Here is a 15,847-nt window from a genome sequence, read left to right as displayed (position 1 = left end):
TGCCTCTGTCTTATCTATGAGCTCTATGGGCTATTTCTGACTGGCTCTGAGGAAATGTACAGAGACATGTACTGTATCCCCAAAAGGCAGAGCTTGGTTGGCAGACTTCCTGCTGTGCTCAAACCCCATCTGAGTGCAATTATAGGATGTGTGCTAATGCTGTTTTAAAATTGGATTTGCTGTTTGAGATGGCTGTCTGGGTACAGAGCTTTAAAGCTGGCAGAGGGATCCAGACGGATCCACAGTAGTGTAGTGTGCACTCTGTGTGTATCCCCTTTGTTTTTCACTGTGGTACCTCTGTTCAGTGACAGCTGCTCGTGGAAAGTTCTGAGGACAAAAAAAAAAAAACACAGAGTTTCTAGAAAGTCGATTCAGCGGTAAAAATCGCGAGGCTGCTACAGGACTGTAGCAGCCGCACATCCTCAACTACCAGCCCGCGAGTGACCTACAAAAGCAGAACTGATGATCAAACAATAACGCATCCAACAAACTCCACTGATAGAAGATCAATAAAGTGAACAGAGCAGCATCATCAACAGAACGCAGAGGTTAAACTCAAATCACAGCACAGCTCAGTGACTCCTCCACACTTTTCCACCCCTGCACACAGACACCAACTGCTGCTGCTGCTGCTGCTGCTGCATGATGACAGACCAATTCTAATCTCCCTTTCGCAGTAAATGACCTCTGGCAAGACAGACGCTGGCGGAAATATTTCGGCGCTGATCGATTCACAGCTCATCCTTTGTCTCTTTGGCAGCCACGCCAAGTAATTAGCGATAGCGATGGCATATGACAGAGACAATACGTGCCCCTTGATGCTCAAAGATGCCTACGCGCTGATGCTTCCACCGGCCCTCGCACACGCCTGCACCAGCTGCACCTCTCCGGAGGAAAGCAGTGAGAGCAGAGAAATAACCGGATGGGCCACAGATGATCTTTGATCTGCAGTAATGGGCCGTATTGTTGCGCTAAATTACTGAGAGATACAAGCTATTAAGTAAAAAGCGCAACAAGTCAAAGAGCAGCCGAAGCACAAGAATAAAGCGTGTGACAAGAAGGTGAAAGAATGGGAAAAGATACCCTTTCATTACACAGAAGATCAAATTTGAGGCCATCCTGAACTCAGTTAGTTTAATTTCTAACATAAGGAGACTCATTTTATAGCGAAGCAGCTGCACAGGATCTCCTCCAATGGTACATCCCATAATCACATTACTTTGTTTTCAGTCCTGTATTTTGAAGAGAAAAGATGTGAAAGTAAAGACTAATGTTCAAATAACGTGAAGCATTTCGACAGAAATTTTCATCTTTCAAAGCATGATTTGTTAGAACTTTCAAATTTCACTCAGTCTCCATGCAGGCGAAACACCAGTGTGGGCGAAAACAAGGAGAGGGAAATAAACACAAAGCCAAGCACTGTGGAGAGTGACGGCGCTCTACTTTAGCGCTCTGCTGACTCCGATCCCCCGTGGTGGATTCAGAGGTAATAGGAGAAATCGGAAAACAAGGCACACCACACAGAAAGCACTACATGCAGGCCAAAAACGCTTTTATAGCCAGAAAGAGATATCTAAATGCTTCACAGTCACTGTGCTAATAGCCACATACTGTACATCGAACACAGAGAGCTTTGTAAGAGATACTATGGGAAATAGTTCCCCAGACCATGATCGCTGTCCTCAGAGGGCTGAACGTAAGCATGGCTTGACCTGTCCGCTCATCCAAAGCAGGAGGCCGCTGGGGGGAAAATGACTAGCAGCTGTTCAAAAGACTCCGGACACAGCCAGCATCAGTTATGTAAGCATGCACTGAGAGCCCGGTGCCCCGAGCATCATCACTTGTATGCAAACACAGACCTCTGTGGATAACACAGAGAAGGGCGGTCAAGTTACTAGCTAAATAAATCCCACACAAAAACACCCACACGTGTCCAACACCATATCAAACACATAACAGTGCACACAACAGTTGGTGCTGTCAGTCTGAATGTTCAGTCAAAGTCAAAATGTCACGGGCAGAAAGGGGCTCTGGTGGTGAGAAAGAAATCACGCTGGGATCCAAAAATCTCCAGGGAGGGTTGCTGGCTAAGAGACAAAGAAGGAGAGGGAGGAAGCGTGAGGTAAATAAATCACGGGGCTACCAAAAGCAGGCCAGCTCGCTTACCTTCTCTGGGTACATGCTGTCCCAGTCCACCGAGCTACAGTGGTGAGCCGGGCCCAGAGAGAGGGACGCTGAGCGACGGGAGGGGGGACTGAATGAGCCGCAGTGAGCAATGGGGTGAGGAGGAGAAGAGGGAAAGAGCGGGAGTGAGCAAATTAAATAGGTGATGTATCCCCGTCATCCGCCCTGTGAATAAACGCCACGCTGCATCACAGGCTGACAGGCAGAGCGGCTTCACGGACGCTGGAGCGGAGAGAACTACGACCGACAGAGAGAGAGAGAGAGAGAGAGAGAGAGAGGGAGGAAGCCTTGACTCACTAACTCTAAACTGTTGGCTGTGTCTTTAGTTCCATGAACACTCCTGCAGTGCTGTAGATCAGTTGGTAAGTTTACATGTATTACCTCACCTTGGTAGAGCTGCAAAGAAGTCAGGTGACAGGCTTAATTGCATGTTGGTGATGGACTGACGACTCGCAGGTCTTTCCTCGCCTGATCACCAAACTGAACCGCCCTTTGGTTTCATTTCTACCACTTCCTCTGATATCATGCTCGGCTTAAACATTTGGTTTGTGAGGGGGATGTTTGGTTTTGCTCTAAATGATCCGTCATAAATGATGTGCCCGCCCTGCTTACATCATTCTCCGGTTAACCAGAAACTGTAACAGCGGTTGCTAGGAACAGTGAACCACTTCACCACACTCAAACATTACGACCAAACCAATCACATCCATCACGGTCGCCATTTGTCTTCGCCACTTTTCTCTGCCTATTTTTCACGGATGGAAGTATTGTTTGGGCTCTTGCACAGCGTAACTGATGCTCCCATTCCCACCTACATCTCCCTCCAAATGGGGAGAAACACCCACAAATGAGTGCAACATACCTCTATGAATCAATGAACAAGCGGGAGACGTAGGCAGTGATTCAGAGCATAAATCCATCTATCTCATCACATAAAACTGGATTGGTCTGATCAACAGGTGGTGTTAACGTCCCAAGATATGCTGGAATGTGCCAACAAAGACGGGGAGAAGACTGCAAGCCAGTAAACGTGGAGAACACCACAGGGTCTCTTTAATCTCCAGGAGTTGATCCACTCATCACAGCGATTCCATTGATTTTCTTTCAAAAATTCCTGCATAAATGCTGCAGTAAACAAGCCCTTATCGAAAGTTCAGACGATCGTGTCATCCACAGCTGATGTCTTTCGTTTCAGATGATATGGGGGAATCACTGCCGGTTAGAGTGGGAGCTGATACGCGATTTAATTAGCAATGACAATGTACGATGTGACTTGCCTGGCGCAGCATCAAAGACGCAATGTGTAAGATATGGTCAGAATTTCAGTTTTAAACAATAAAAAAATGAAGTAGCGTCATCAACAGAATGCGAAGAAGTGACAGCTCTGATGTAACGTCACGTGCGCATTGTGCAGCAGAGAAGTTAGCATGCTAACCAGCTAGCTCTGGCCCAGCCTGCCTCATAACAGCCCTGAGCTAACTAGCAAACGGATGCTTGCAGCTATGGCTAAAGAGAGTTACGGTATCTTTACTTTACACACTGAGCAGCAGTTAGCAGTTACTCTGGTGATGTGCTGCCCCCTGTTTGTTTGGAGTGAGCAATTCTTACACATTGCACCTTTAATTAGCTGCTACCACAACTCAAACAATCTGATTGCCATGAAAGTATCAAATAATGATCTGTTTCAAAGGGGGTTTCCACAGTATGCTAAGAACAAAATATAGAAGTAAACACTGCTGCAACAATCGCTGCTCTTACACCTTAAACCTTAACAAAGAGAAACAGAGAATGTAAGTAAACCATTCTATCCGTCTCACCTTTAGCCCACACTTCATGGAAAGAATTAAAAAAGGTTAAATCCTGCACCTTACACAACAGACATGATTCTCCTTAACCCCAGGCCTGATTTGTCAAGGCCGGCTCTCGCGGCCGTCTTGAAGGCTCAGCCGCGGGGGGCTTGAGGGTTTAATCCTCTTGTTATATCACAGAGGCCTGGATGGATGTGGGGAATTTGAAAAAAAAAAAAAAAAAAGGTGGTCACAGGTTGGAAGTGCAGACCAGGAGCTCCTCATTGTTGTCCTGCCCTTCACTGAGACCACATCTGACAACATCACTCAGTAAGACTGAAGGGACAGACAGGTGAGCAAAGGGGGATACGAGGCTCACAGTAGAAAAGGAAGCAACAGAGACAGGGTGAGCGAGAAAAGCAGAAGAGAAACTAAAAGGTCCAGACAGAGGAAACGGGAGAGAATTAGAAAGAATGCAGGCGGGCGGATGAGCAGACAGAGAGCTGCAGACTCTCACATGAACACAGCGGACGCACTATTTGCTCAAGTTTAATATTAGATTACCGAAAAGTCCAGGGCTTCACTTTTGAGGGGAAAGCAGACCTTCATTGACTTAGCTTGCCTATTGCCTCACTGTATGGGAGTGTGTGTGTGTGCGTGTGTGTGTAGGCACTGAGGCAGGAATGTCAAGTATGCACTGGAAAACAAGCAGGGGCCTCCTTTTCAGCCGGTCCACGAGTAAGACTCTCGGCAGAGGTCCAGATTATGGGGTGCAACAGACAGGAGATGGTTACACTTTACAGCGCTGCTTTGCACTCATATTTGTTGCTATTTACAAGATCATTATGCAATAAAGCACGTACTTTCTTGTACCTACTTCAAAAGATTTGAGCTTATTTGGAAATTGGCTGTAAAGAGGGCTCTGGAGCAAATTTAGGACTCTGCGGGCAAAGAATCCATTTGGCACAACATGTAATTAGCAGGTTATTGTGGTGCTGGAATGTTTAGGAACAGGTCCTTTCTGTACAGTAAGCCGAGGAGCTTCCCAGGACCCTCAAGTGTGAGAGAAAGTCTCTGCCGCCAGCCGCCACGCTGTCCTCCACACGAGCAATACACACATTCTGCTTCACGCGGGAGAAAACTCACATCACTGGACAATAATGATCCATTTCAGCGCTCCAAAACAGCAGCGGTAAATTGATCAAACCTTTCTGTGAGTGAAAACATTTTCAAAGTGCACTCAGGAGTCCCGGCCGCCCCCACACAGCAGTCTATTTCAATGCACCGCTCAGTCCCTGACACACATTCTCAGCCTTTGCTCTGTTGCACAAGTCGGCAAACATACAGCTGAGCAGAACCGAGCGCGTGTTGGAAGAAACAACAGTACGCAATGAGCAATCCATCCACGTTCAAGAACAGCTCGACAGACAATCATGACATCCAGTTTTAATGCTCTCCTCCATCTTTAATGGTGGCCTTGTAATGTTGTCATTCATCTCACCGTGGCGGCTATTCAGAGGTTTACGGCTCACGGGCTACAACTAATCTCCAGATTCACCCAAACATGAAAACATATCTGTCTGGCCTCCTGTCCCCGGGTCTCTGCCATCTCACGGGGGCTCTGTCAAGGCCCAGGGCCCTCGCGCTTTGTCCCTGTCTCGCTACGCCCACGACCGCCTCCCTCCCTCCCCCTCCTCCTCCTCTTTCAGCTAGCGAGACCACACAGCAGGCTGAAGGCAGACAGACGCTGGCCTCGACTCAGCTGTTTCCTTTTGTTTTAAACCCTTTGGGGATCCTGTCCGGATGCACTTACAAGCTTGTTATGTCATTGTGGCTGCATGCATCCTTAAAGCTGACCGTCGAGGAGATTCCGGTGAAACAAGACATGCTAGTGCCTGATCCAGCTTGTAATCTCAGGGAATTACTGGTTTTATTATAACATGACGCAGCGCACATCACAGACCATGAGGACTTCTGAACAGATACATGTGCTGTGTTTGGAAGAAAGAGAGGGCCCGTCAGTGCTTCTTGTCTTATGTGGGGTGTGATTGTGTGAATCAGAATAAAGGCGGGGGTGCAGGGGGGGGGGGGCTCTCAAGGTCTTTCTCATCAGACAGTGAGTGAGCGGCAGGGCAGCCTGCTGGCTCCACGGCGCAAAGCCACAGACACAAACACATCCAGGGCCGCAACATCTTCCCCTCGGTGACACATCTCCCAGGAAGAAAACAACAATCTGGCCTCTCACACAATCCCGCAGAGCAGCCTTCATCCGCTCATTAAGTCACTGCGCTTTGGAAAGAAAACGAGCTTCCCACCAAAAGGACAAGTTCTTAAGAAGATATGAGTAAAAGTGTTCCGAAATAATCCAACTGAAAATAACTTTGCCGAGACTCGTGTTGCTCATGTTTTTCTGTTGAGTTTTAAAATTAGCAAAACCAAAGAGTCTTAAAAGCTGAATAGCCGTAGCGAAACCCAATATGTTTATGTGAAAAAGCAGGCTTTTAAAATCAAACGGCCTGCCACATTCTTTTAAGAAAATAAACACTATCCCACGTCCAGGTTCTTGAGCAGTGAGGAAAAGAGGTTTATTTTGCCAATCCCTTAAGAGCATAGGGGCTGTGCTTTTAGAGGAGAGGGGAGGACTCGGGGACTAAATAGGATTCAGGAGGATGGCCGTGTTGCCCCACCGGCCCCTCGCGGTGGGGGCGAGGAGGCGGGGAGTGGACTATCGCGCTCTGCTGCTGCCAGAGCCCCAGAGATAAGCAAATTACATATGGAAAGCATGGAGAGACACAGAGGCGTTAATCGTCACCCGGAGATCAAATCTAATCAATTAGGGGTGGCCAGCTGGCACTCGAGCGGAGGCATGTCAGCGACAAATCCCTCCAAAAGATCCAGCCGTCCAGCAGCCTCTTCGACAGAGACGGAATATCTTGTGATTGTGGACAAAACGAGATATTTCACCTCATCATCTTGGGCTTCAGAAAATACTGATGGACAGTTTTCACTGTTTTCTGACATCCATAGTTGGAAGACCTGCTGATTCATTTGATAGTTGACAACTAATCGATTCGTCGTTGCAGCTCTAGAATCCACTGTTTTTGGATCTGTTTACCTTTTGCATGGGTCTGACCATGAACCAGGGTCCCTCTGCTGCACTCGTTTTTGAATATTTTAATCTGCCTCTTGCAAGATCCCCAACTTATTCCTGAAACTTTAGATGTGCACACAGTCAGAGCCATAAACAGAGAGCATCCAAATCAGGACACTGGAGTGCCTCTCCTGCAGAGTTCCTGTGCTGTGTTGATCAAACTGGGCTCTATGAGAGGACGTGAGGTCTGGTCTGGCTGAGAATGACTTCAGTCCACTTTGTATTCAACATTGTTAAGAGTTGCGAGCATTATAGTGGCGAGCAGAGAGGGTGCAGCTGTGCATCATGCAGTTCTGTGTTGTTTCGCTCTGCCTTCCTTTACCACCACTGTCTCTCCACATTTCCCTTCCAACTAGGTTTCCACGTGTTTCTGTTATCCATGTTAAAAAGACAAATATCAGCCAATAAATCAGCTTTATCAGTCAGGCTCTAGTGAGCACCAACAACTTCTCCAAAATCAATTTGTACAATTCAGCATTGTCACAAAATGATCCTCTCTTTTATCTCTCGCTCTCTCTCGGGCCCAGTTTGTCTGCACCCAAAGCAATGACAGGAAGCAGTGGAAGTAGGGGAGTTGAAAGAATTGGGTTTTTTGCATGGTCATTCACTTGCCTGGCAACCGGCCAAACAGGACAAACTAACACAACACCACAAAAGGCACAAAGAGCGAGGGAGTGGGTTCCACCTGCCCCGGCGACCACAGACAGCGCTGAGCTTCACAGGGAGTTCTTGGCTGAATCCTGTCTGCTGTCTGTTTCTTATCCGCCCCTCCAGCACGACTGTAGCCTGACAAAAAAAAAAAAAAAAAAAACACCCAAAAGAGCTGCCCATGCAAATGTAAATGGCTAAGAGTGAAATGTGTGTTTATTTTGGCCTGTGTGATTTGACAAGCGTGAAATGAATTCAAAAAGGTTGGTGCAGGCAGGCAGCAACACAGAAAACAACCCTTTTCTTGCCTTGATGGAGGCTTTTGAGGTATGTCAATTCCAACCCACCAACCATTTAGCTGTCCTGCATGTGGGGCTCTGAGCTCTTAAACTGTGTTAGTGGGCTTCCATTCGCACTTCCCTTTCCTTCACATGGCGCATCACACATGGCACTCACACTCGCACAGTGGCCCCCACGGCGGGGCGACTGGGGGCAACAGACTGATCCTCCGCAGATATGACCTAGTTTCTATTCAAGCCCATCTCTCTTTGTTCACTCCACGGTGGAGGAGGCTTCTGCAGCCTGCCGAACAAAGAACACAAGCAGCACTTGGAGCCTTCAAACAAGCTGACCCTGCCTGGATACAGCCACCCCAAAAATGGCTCGCGAAGAGCAATGTCGCTCGGACTCCCACTGTCTTGAAATCTCCTTTTTCCACTTTGATCTACCTCCGCTGCAGACGAGGGAGGATAAGCCTCGGTTCCTGCAGCCTTCCACCCATTCTCTCATTCTCCTGGCTCAGAGGGATGGGGCAGATATCATGGAAGTGGTGGTGGGGGGAGCATCAGGAAGTTTGGATCCCTACATAGAGGCTTACTTTATCAAAGCCCTTGAGGAGATCATCTGCTTCAAAGCACACGTTTTGGGTGTAATACCTTTACAGACATTCCTGTAGTGCAAGGACATCAGCAAGCTTAAAAAACAGAAGAAACAGCAGTGCTACATAACAACACAACCAGGCCGCTGTGTTTGACATTTTCTTGGATTAAATGTACCTGAAGACTCTCAATTACAAAACCCTCCATTTAACAGTGAAGCTGTTAACAGACCATTTAGCCCTTAATGACCCGACTGCTACGGCCGCCTCCCCAAAAAAATGCACATCTGCACGAGCCAGACAAATTATGCTTCAAGGGCAACAGTAGAAGATTTTAATAAGCACCTGCAACTGTTGCCGCTTTTGTCAAATCTGGCAAATGGGGCACAAAATTGTTTGAGGTTGTGTTTTAGGGGCTGATGAATGAATGCGGCTCTGCAAGAGACAGCGAGCGGAGAACATGCAATCTCTGAACACCCAATATCACAGAATCTGATGGGGACAAGGGCGGTTATCTGCAGCAGCCCAAGAGAACAAAATGAGCACAGGGTGGGAAGGAAATCAGGGAGAGAGGAAGACGAGGAAGGGAACGGAAGGCACAATTGAGATCGCAAAGAAGGACAAAACCAATAGTACAACTGAGAGTCAGCAGTCCAGATTTCCTGTTTGGAAGGCAGCAGAGACAGAGCTCAACAGCTACCTTGTATTGTCTGCAGTGTCCCTACAAACTTCAAACTACAACAAAAATGCACAAAAGCAAAACTCATAAGTGGAGCAAATGAAGCAGATCCTGGAAGGACATTTCTAGAACAGTTAAGTCGACACTTACCTGCGTGTGTTCTGTCGAGCTGCTGCTCAGCTCGTCCCCAGACTCGGAGTCGTTGTGGAGCTTGTTCAGCCCCTCTCCTGGCAGGTCGCTCGGTGGGGAGGTCTTGTCGCTATCTGGACTCTTGTTGTGGTTGTTCCCCACTTTGAGCGGAGGCGAGTCTGCCCGTGTCCTTGGCAAAGTTGAATTGTTGGCGTGGTGATGGTTGTTGTTGTTGTGAAGAAGCACCAGTTCAGCGACCACCTTGCAGTGATGGGGACTCCCCACATTCTGGTTTGCATCCTTGGGCAGAACTGGTGGTGTGACACGATCAGAGGACGGCGACGGGGTGGAGGAAGGAGACGGACGGCCAAAGCTGGACATTTCCGGCTGGGGTCTGTTGAGGTTTTCATTGGATGCCCGGCAGATATCCAAAACAGTGGGCTTGGCCCTCAAGGATGGCTTCTGGGGGGGCATAAGTGCCCGACGCACCTCCCTGACATACTGCGCCGGCACATAAAAGGCCTTGGTGCCCTCCTCCTTCCTCACCTGCCACCAGTCCTCATTGGTCTTCTTCACCAGCATGTACCACTCTCCCTGGCGGATAGTCACCATCTTGTCTTTGGCCTTGTACTCATAGTCGTACTCCACCTCGATGTAGACCTGGCCCGGGGCGATGGGCAGCCCCTCTCTGTCAGCCATGACTGCCGGAACAAGCACTTGAACTCTGACCTCAGCTGCTCAGCAACCCAGGCCTGGAGGACTCCTCATGTCTGGCTGGGGACACTGCTGGAGATAAGACAGACAGGGGAAGGCTTTTTTTTCCAGTTATATGTCACAAGCTATATTTTTAAGGCACAAGACCTTCAGCAAGCTCAGACACATGAACATAAACCCACCAAACCACACAAACATGCTCCCATTTCACCGTACAGATGTCCAAGCCTGTCACACCCAGCCTTATTACTCACCTGATTACCACCAACCACAAAGTGCTACCACTACTACACTAACATTATGACATGATCTACTACCAAACACAGGCTCTACTGGTGAGTCAAGTAAAGAACACCACGTCTCCTCCCTCTGATCATCAAAAACCACAACAGACAGTCAACACTGATTGCTCTGGTAACCGATACCACTGCTAAGGATATCCAGCCTGGTAACCAGATCACCCTCTGCGGCGCTAAAGGTGATGACAACATGACCCCACACGCTGATCCTGCATGCGATCCAGTGACTACAATGACTCCCTGGAGCTTACATTCCCTCAGAGACTGCATCCAAAAATAAAGCGTGTGCCGTCTGAGAGAGTCCCGCTCTGCAGTTTGGCATCATTAATGCTGTTACAAGACAGTCAGAGACCTTTAAAAAGCTCCTATCACACACAGCTTGTGAGTCAGAGGACAGCTGGGCCCTCGCCGCTGTTTGACGGTTTGTTTTGGGATGAGGCCTGTCATTGATCCGTCTGTCAGAGAGTCTCCTTCTTCGGTGAACTTAAATAAATACCTGGGCGCCCCCAATGCTACCGAGCCGCGACTCCCCTCATATCAGATTCTTCCTCCCTGAAATAGCAGCCGCCATGGACTGACATCCTGGAAGTGCAGGCGGCAAAAGCAGGTGCTTTTAGTGAGGCGTGAGAACATGCCGCTGAATCTATAAAGGGGCTATCCTTATGTAAAGGAATATGTACACACACTCTGAGGCTCACACTGACAGCTACACACCCAGAATAGACTTACGGTGGTGAGAGCTGTCTGGGCCATAGTGCAAGCCCACGAGATATGAGCCGCATGTTCATAATGGGCTTAAATTGTTCCCGTTTTATCTGTTTCAACACCAGGAAGCACACATACACAATGTTATGTCACGCCAGGGCTTTTACTGCGTGTGTGGCTGACAGCAGCCCAGTCCAGGCCTATCTCAATACAAACTTCAGCCATGATGTCACACACATGCCCAAACCTTTATGAATGACTGTCTCTCAATGAACAGTCAGTATTTATGAGGCAATTCCCAAACAGTTGGGACGCTGTGTGAAACATTAAAAAAAATTAGGATGTAGTAATTGGCAAATCCTTTTTGACATGTACTCACAAAAGTACATGACTACAAATGAGAATATATAAAAGGAGAAACAAAAGACTGGGAAAGTTGTGGAATGCTCCAAAAACACCAGTTTGGATCAGGTAAACAGGTTCATTGGTAACAGGTGATAGGATCATGATTGGGTATGAAAGGCTCAGTCGTTCACAAGCAAGGATGGAGAGAGGCTCACCACTTTGTGAACACATGATTGTGTCAAAGATATATTACTACATGGACTCAGGAACACTTGTTGTCAGTCAACAGTTTGTTTGACAATGACTGCATTCTGTTTTTATTCACATTTCACTCAGCGTCCCGACTTTTTAGAAACCAGGGTTGTAAATTAGTGCTGCAGTCCCAAATCCCTCGTAACTGCACCTCTTAACACCACACAGATGCAATCTCCAGTTCACACCATCGACAGAGGTGCTAGAGATGCAGTCAGGAGTCTGTCAGAGCTGCAAGTCACGCACATGATAACAACACTATCAACGATGCTGCACGACAGCCAGCCACCATCCTAACCTCCTCACAGTGAGTTCACAGCACTGCTGCACGGATATAAACACCGGCCGCGCTCGTGGTGTGACTTCCAGCTGTGTTTACTCTGCATTCGAAGATAAAGGATAACACCTGTAATAAGTGACATGCCGGAGCAGGAGTATGAGCATGTCATGCTGATAGTTTGCCCCAAAGATAACTTAATCTGCAGATTACCAACAACTGTCCTCTTCATACCATTAGCATCTGAAGTTGGAGACACTTATCAAAAGATTAAAGGTCCCAAATGCACACCAGTATAACCCTAACTGTTCCCCAGGCAGTGATTACAAAGCTTAAACTGTCTCTCTGGAGGCAAATCAAAACCCTGGGAAACCTCAAAAACCAGACAGAAGCTGGCAGGAGCTCAAGCATGACATCACTCACCTTTGCAGGGGCCCAAAATTGAGTCACTACGACAAAAACTTACTGTAAATCTGACTCCTCAGACACAATACCGCAGAAATTTACAACTCCGCTGTCACCCCCGCTCTCTTTCAAGCGCTGCGGTGTCTCGGGGCTCTGGCAGAGGACCCGAGAGAGTAAATTTCTCTGCAGTTGAATCCTCGTCACCGCGTGGTGTCAGGGTAAAGTGAAGTCCCAGAGGAGAGCGCCAGCCAACTTGTTGCTCTGTGGAGACCCAGGGGACGGCGCTCATATTTGGAAACAGGCCGTGGCTGAACGACTACTGTCCACCAGTCTCTGTGGACCAAAGCCCCACTGGTTTTTTGCCTATTTGGGAATCAATCAGTGGTTTTACACAGTGGGGCCAAAGGTGTCATGGTGTACGTCTTATTATAAGTAGTGGTTTTCTGCATCCACTCAAATCCCTCCATGTTGTTACAGCCAGACATCATCCCCCAAAAAATAACTATTAGATGGCCTTAAATTAATTATCCTACTTTGAAAAATGGCAAAACTTCACCTGATCTTTCCCTGACGTGACATCATGCAGAGTGAACCTGCAGACAGATTCTATAGAAACCCTCCACAGATACCACCAATCCTCAGACAGAAAAAAAAATCTTAATCGTGAGCCTATATGGCTCTGCACTGAAATGCTACAATTCAGTGGCGTTTAGTTAAAAATCCCTGCACATGTAAGTGGGATAATGGCAAATGACTGCTCCAGAGCACTCAGTCAGGGTGGCAGACACTCAATGTATGCATCAACACAGAGATCACGACCTGTGCTTTTGTCTGCATACATCTGCAGACCAGCCACTGGAGCAGCAAAACACCCTGAGACTCGGACTGCCTTTGTCCCTGTGCTTCATTCAAAACAGATGTGGCCGAGCAGCATCCACTCCAACATGTGCTGCTGCTGCTGCTGCTGCTGCATTTCACTCCATCTATGCGGCTTTTTCCTGCATATTTGGATATGCGCGGCACGCAAACAGTGTGCTTTTGTAATTACGCACTGTAAAAGCCCTGCAAGCAAGCAGCTTTACTCTATAAATTGTGGGAGCTGAGCGGCCAAAGCATGCCTGGGGCGGGTGGAGGTGGTGTGGTGGGGGGGCATAGGTGGGGGCAGGGTCCCTTCCAGCCCCGCACGGACTGCAGAAATACAACACAAAGGAGTTTAATCCATGTGCATTCACAACAAAGGACTCTCACTCGATATCACCAAGGATCCCCAAGAGCGAGGGAAGGGCAGGGACGTGCCTGCCGGAGGAAGCCCCCCCTGAGCGGGGACAAACAGCCGAACACACCGCGAGAAAATAAGCTCAGTATCTCTGTAGGTGCGTCTCACGCAGGCTGATGCTATCGCGTGGACGTATTGATTACACAGCTAAAACAAACACGAGACGAAAAACAATGTTCGAATGTCGGTTATTTTGAGGTGGGAGACATTTTGGTGACATTTCCAGAGGCTGCGTGCTCGGACAAAAGCACTGCAGGTTCACTCGGAGACGAACCCTCCGATCTGCAACAGCGTGCATAGCAACAAAGTAACTCCGACAGAAACCAATGGCCTGTCGCTGACCAGGCGACGGAAAAGCCCCCAGCAAAACTCAAACACACTGACCTTCAGAAGTCCAGGGGTGTCTCTCTGCTCTGCGTCGGCTGTGGAGGTAGTTAGGAGGAACTTTTCCCACCTATTTCAGTGTCGGCTGCTCCGACTGAGTCCGCAGCAGACCTCCAATCAGTCGGTCTCTTCGCAATCCCCCGCCTCTCCGCGCGCTGTCAAGGTAGCGGCGGCAACACAATGTACATCCGGTCACAACCTTCAAAGTAAAAGCTTGAGGCTACTTGACCAACATGCTTTGCATTGTTTTGTTATTTGGAGTTCAAAATTAAAGCAGCGTAGCTGTAAATAATCGATGAAAAATAGCTGCGTAGTGAATTAAAATCTGTTTCTTTTCAATCATATTCTCTTTTTGGTGAGACTGCTGTCACGTTTTCACTGTATTTTATTAAAGTCTGATTATGGGAAAACGGAAAACTTTGGTTAATGTGTGTGCTGGATACTGTTGCTACCAATCGTTATAATTTTTGCAATTGATAAAAACACAAAAAAGTCTAACAACCCATATCCAAACGATTATAACCAAATATAAGTTGCATGTATCTTATGTTTGTGTTAATTTACACGCTGAAATCTCCCCGAAACTGTCCCTTCATGCATGCTGGGTGAGCTTGTTGAAATTATCAAATTCAATACAAATGCATAGTCCTACATACATGTAAACTCAAATCATACATGCATTGCCATTTAACAGGTGTTTGCAACTTCATTCATAAGAAATTTTAAAGCGGTAATGTGGGAAATTGTTACAAGACTAAGACAATTCTAAAGCCTTTTGACATCCAGTATAATACGTTCTGTTCTAATACCTTGCTAAATGTAAATGTTGCGACGGTTTAATACAATTTCCCATGCTTCCTTAAGTTATCTTATTTTGGGAATAATGTTTTATTTTGAAGGGATATTTGACCAAAATCTGTTGCCAGTCAGTGTGTTTCCGTTCAGCTTGACATAGTTGTGGTCCTTAACGCTGGTCTGTCGCTCCCACCCCACCCGTCTGTCACCGCTGATAGACGGCGTCGAGACCCCCGCGGCAGGCCTGTTCCCTCCGGGTTCAGCACCTCACTGTCCGGTCCTCCCACCCAGGGGTCTTTTTTAAGTCCCAGGTAACCCCTGTTAAATCTGCAGTACTTTCAATTTCCCTTTTTGTTGAGCCTCTGTAATCATTACAATTATGAAAATGAGTATTTCAAAACATAGTTCTTTCATTTTTCTACTCTTAAAGCTTTAAACATAATAAAAATGTATAAGATAAACATGTAAAGATGCCCCCCTCCCACTCCTCAGCCGAGCTGTATGAGGCAATCACAGCAGGGAGTCTCACCAAGCAGGATCATGAATGATTTAGTGATCCAGGATGATCCAGGAACACTGGAGAGCCCTCAGACTGGAGGACTGAAATTAGCCTCAGGCATAAAACCCCAAGTTTACATTATTTCAGAATAATGTATGAACGTCTTCGCAGTAATGTCATCACATCACTCTTTTTCATTGGGAATTTGCATATTTGTGTGAAAGCACACCCTGTTGGTGTGAGGAGGGAAGTGGCACACATGAGCACTGCTGATTCCACTGAGGAGCAGACCTGTTTGGTGAGGTCTGAGGTTTGATCATGGGCATGTTTTGGGATATGAAAATCATCTGAATTGAACACCACACAGAGCTCAGTATCGACAGAATATCACAGGGAATTCCTTCATTTCCTCTCGTGGTACGCAAATAAACAAACTACAAC

General features: G+C 47.4%; 1 protein-coding gene across 6 annotated transcripts in view; it reads right to left on the bottom strand.

Moving 5' to 3' along the window:
* Positions 1–14,291, bottom strand: part of LOC143339805 (rho GTPase-activating protein 12-like) — a 49,690-nt gene extending 35,399 nt beyond the window's left edge. For 2 of the 6 annotated variants that reach the window (XM_076761264.1, XM_076761267.1), the window contains exons 1-2: positions 14,113–14,272; positions 9,477–10,241 (exon numbers count right to left, since the gene is read on the bottom strand). In XM_076761264.1, the coding sequence (XP_076617379.1) occupies positions 9,477–10,154 (678 nt within the window). In that variant the 5' untranslated portion in view covers positions 10,155–10,241; positions 14,113–14,272. Of the gene's footprint in view, positions 1–9,476; positions 10,242–10,964; positions 11,048–14,112 lie in introns of those variants that run through there. The other 4 variants (XM_076761268.1, XM_076761269.1, XM_076761265.1 and 1 more) reach the window with 4 other exon arrangements.
* Positions 14,292–15,847: the final 1,556 nt, after the last annotated feature.

This window comes from Chaetodon auriga, chromosome 21 (genome assembly GCF_051107435.1).
Source record: "Chaetodon auriga isolate fChaAug3 chromosome 21, fChaAug3.hap1, whole genome shotgun sequence".
NCBI classification, from domain to species: Eukaryota; Metazoa; Chordata; class Actinopteri; order Chaetodontiformes; family Chaetodontidae; genus Chaetodon; species Chaetodon auriga.
The sequence above is the reverse complement of the archived record's forward strand: the minus strand, read 5'-3'. Positions and strand labels throughout refer to the sequence as shown.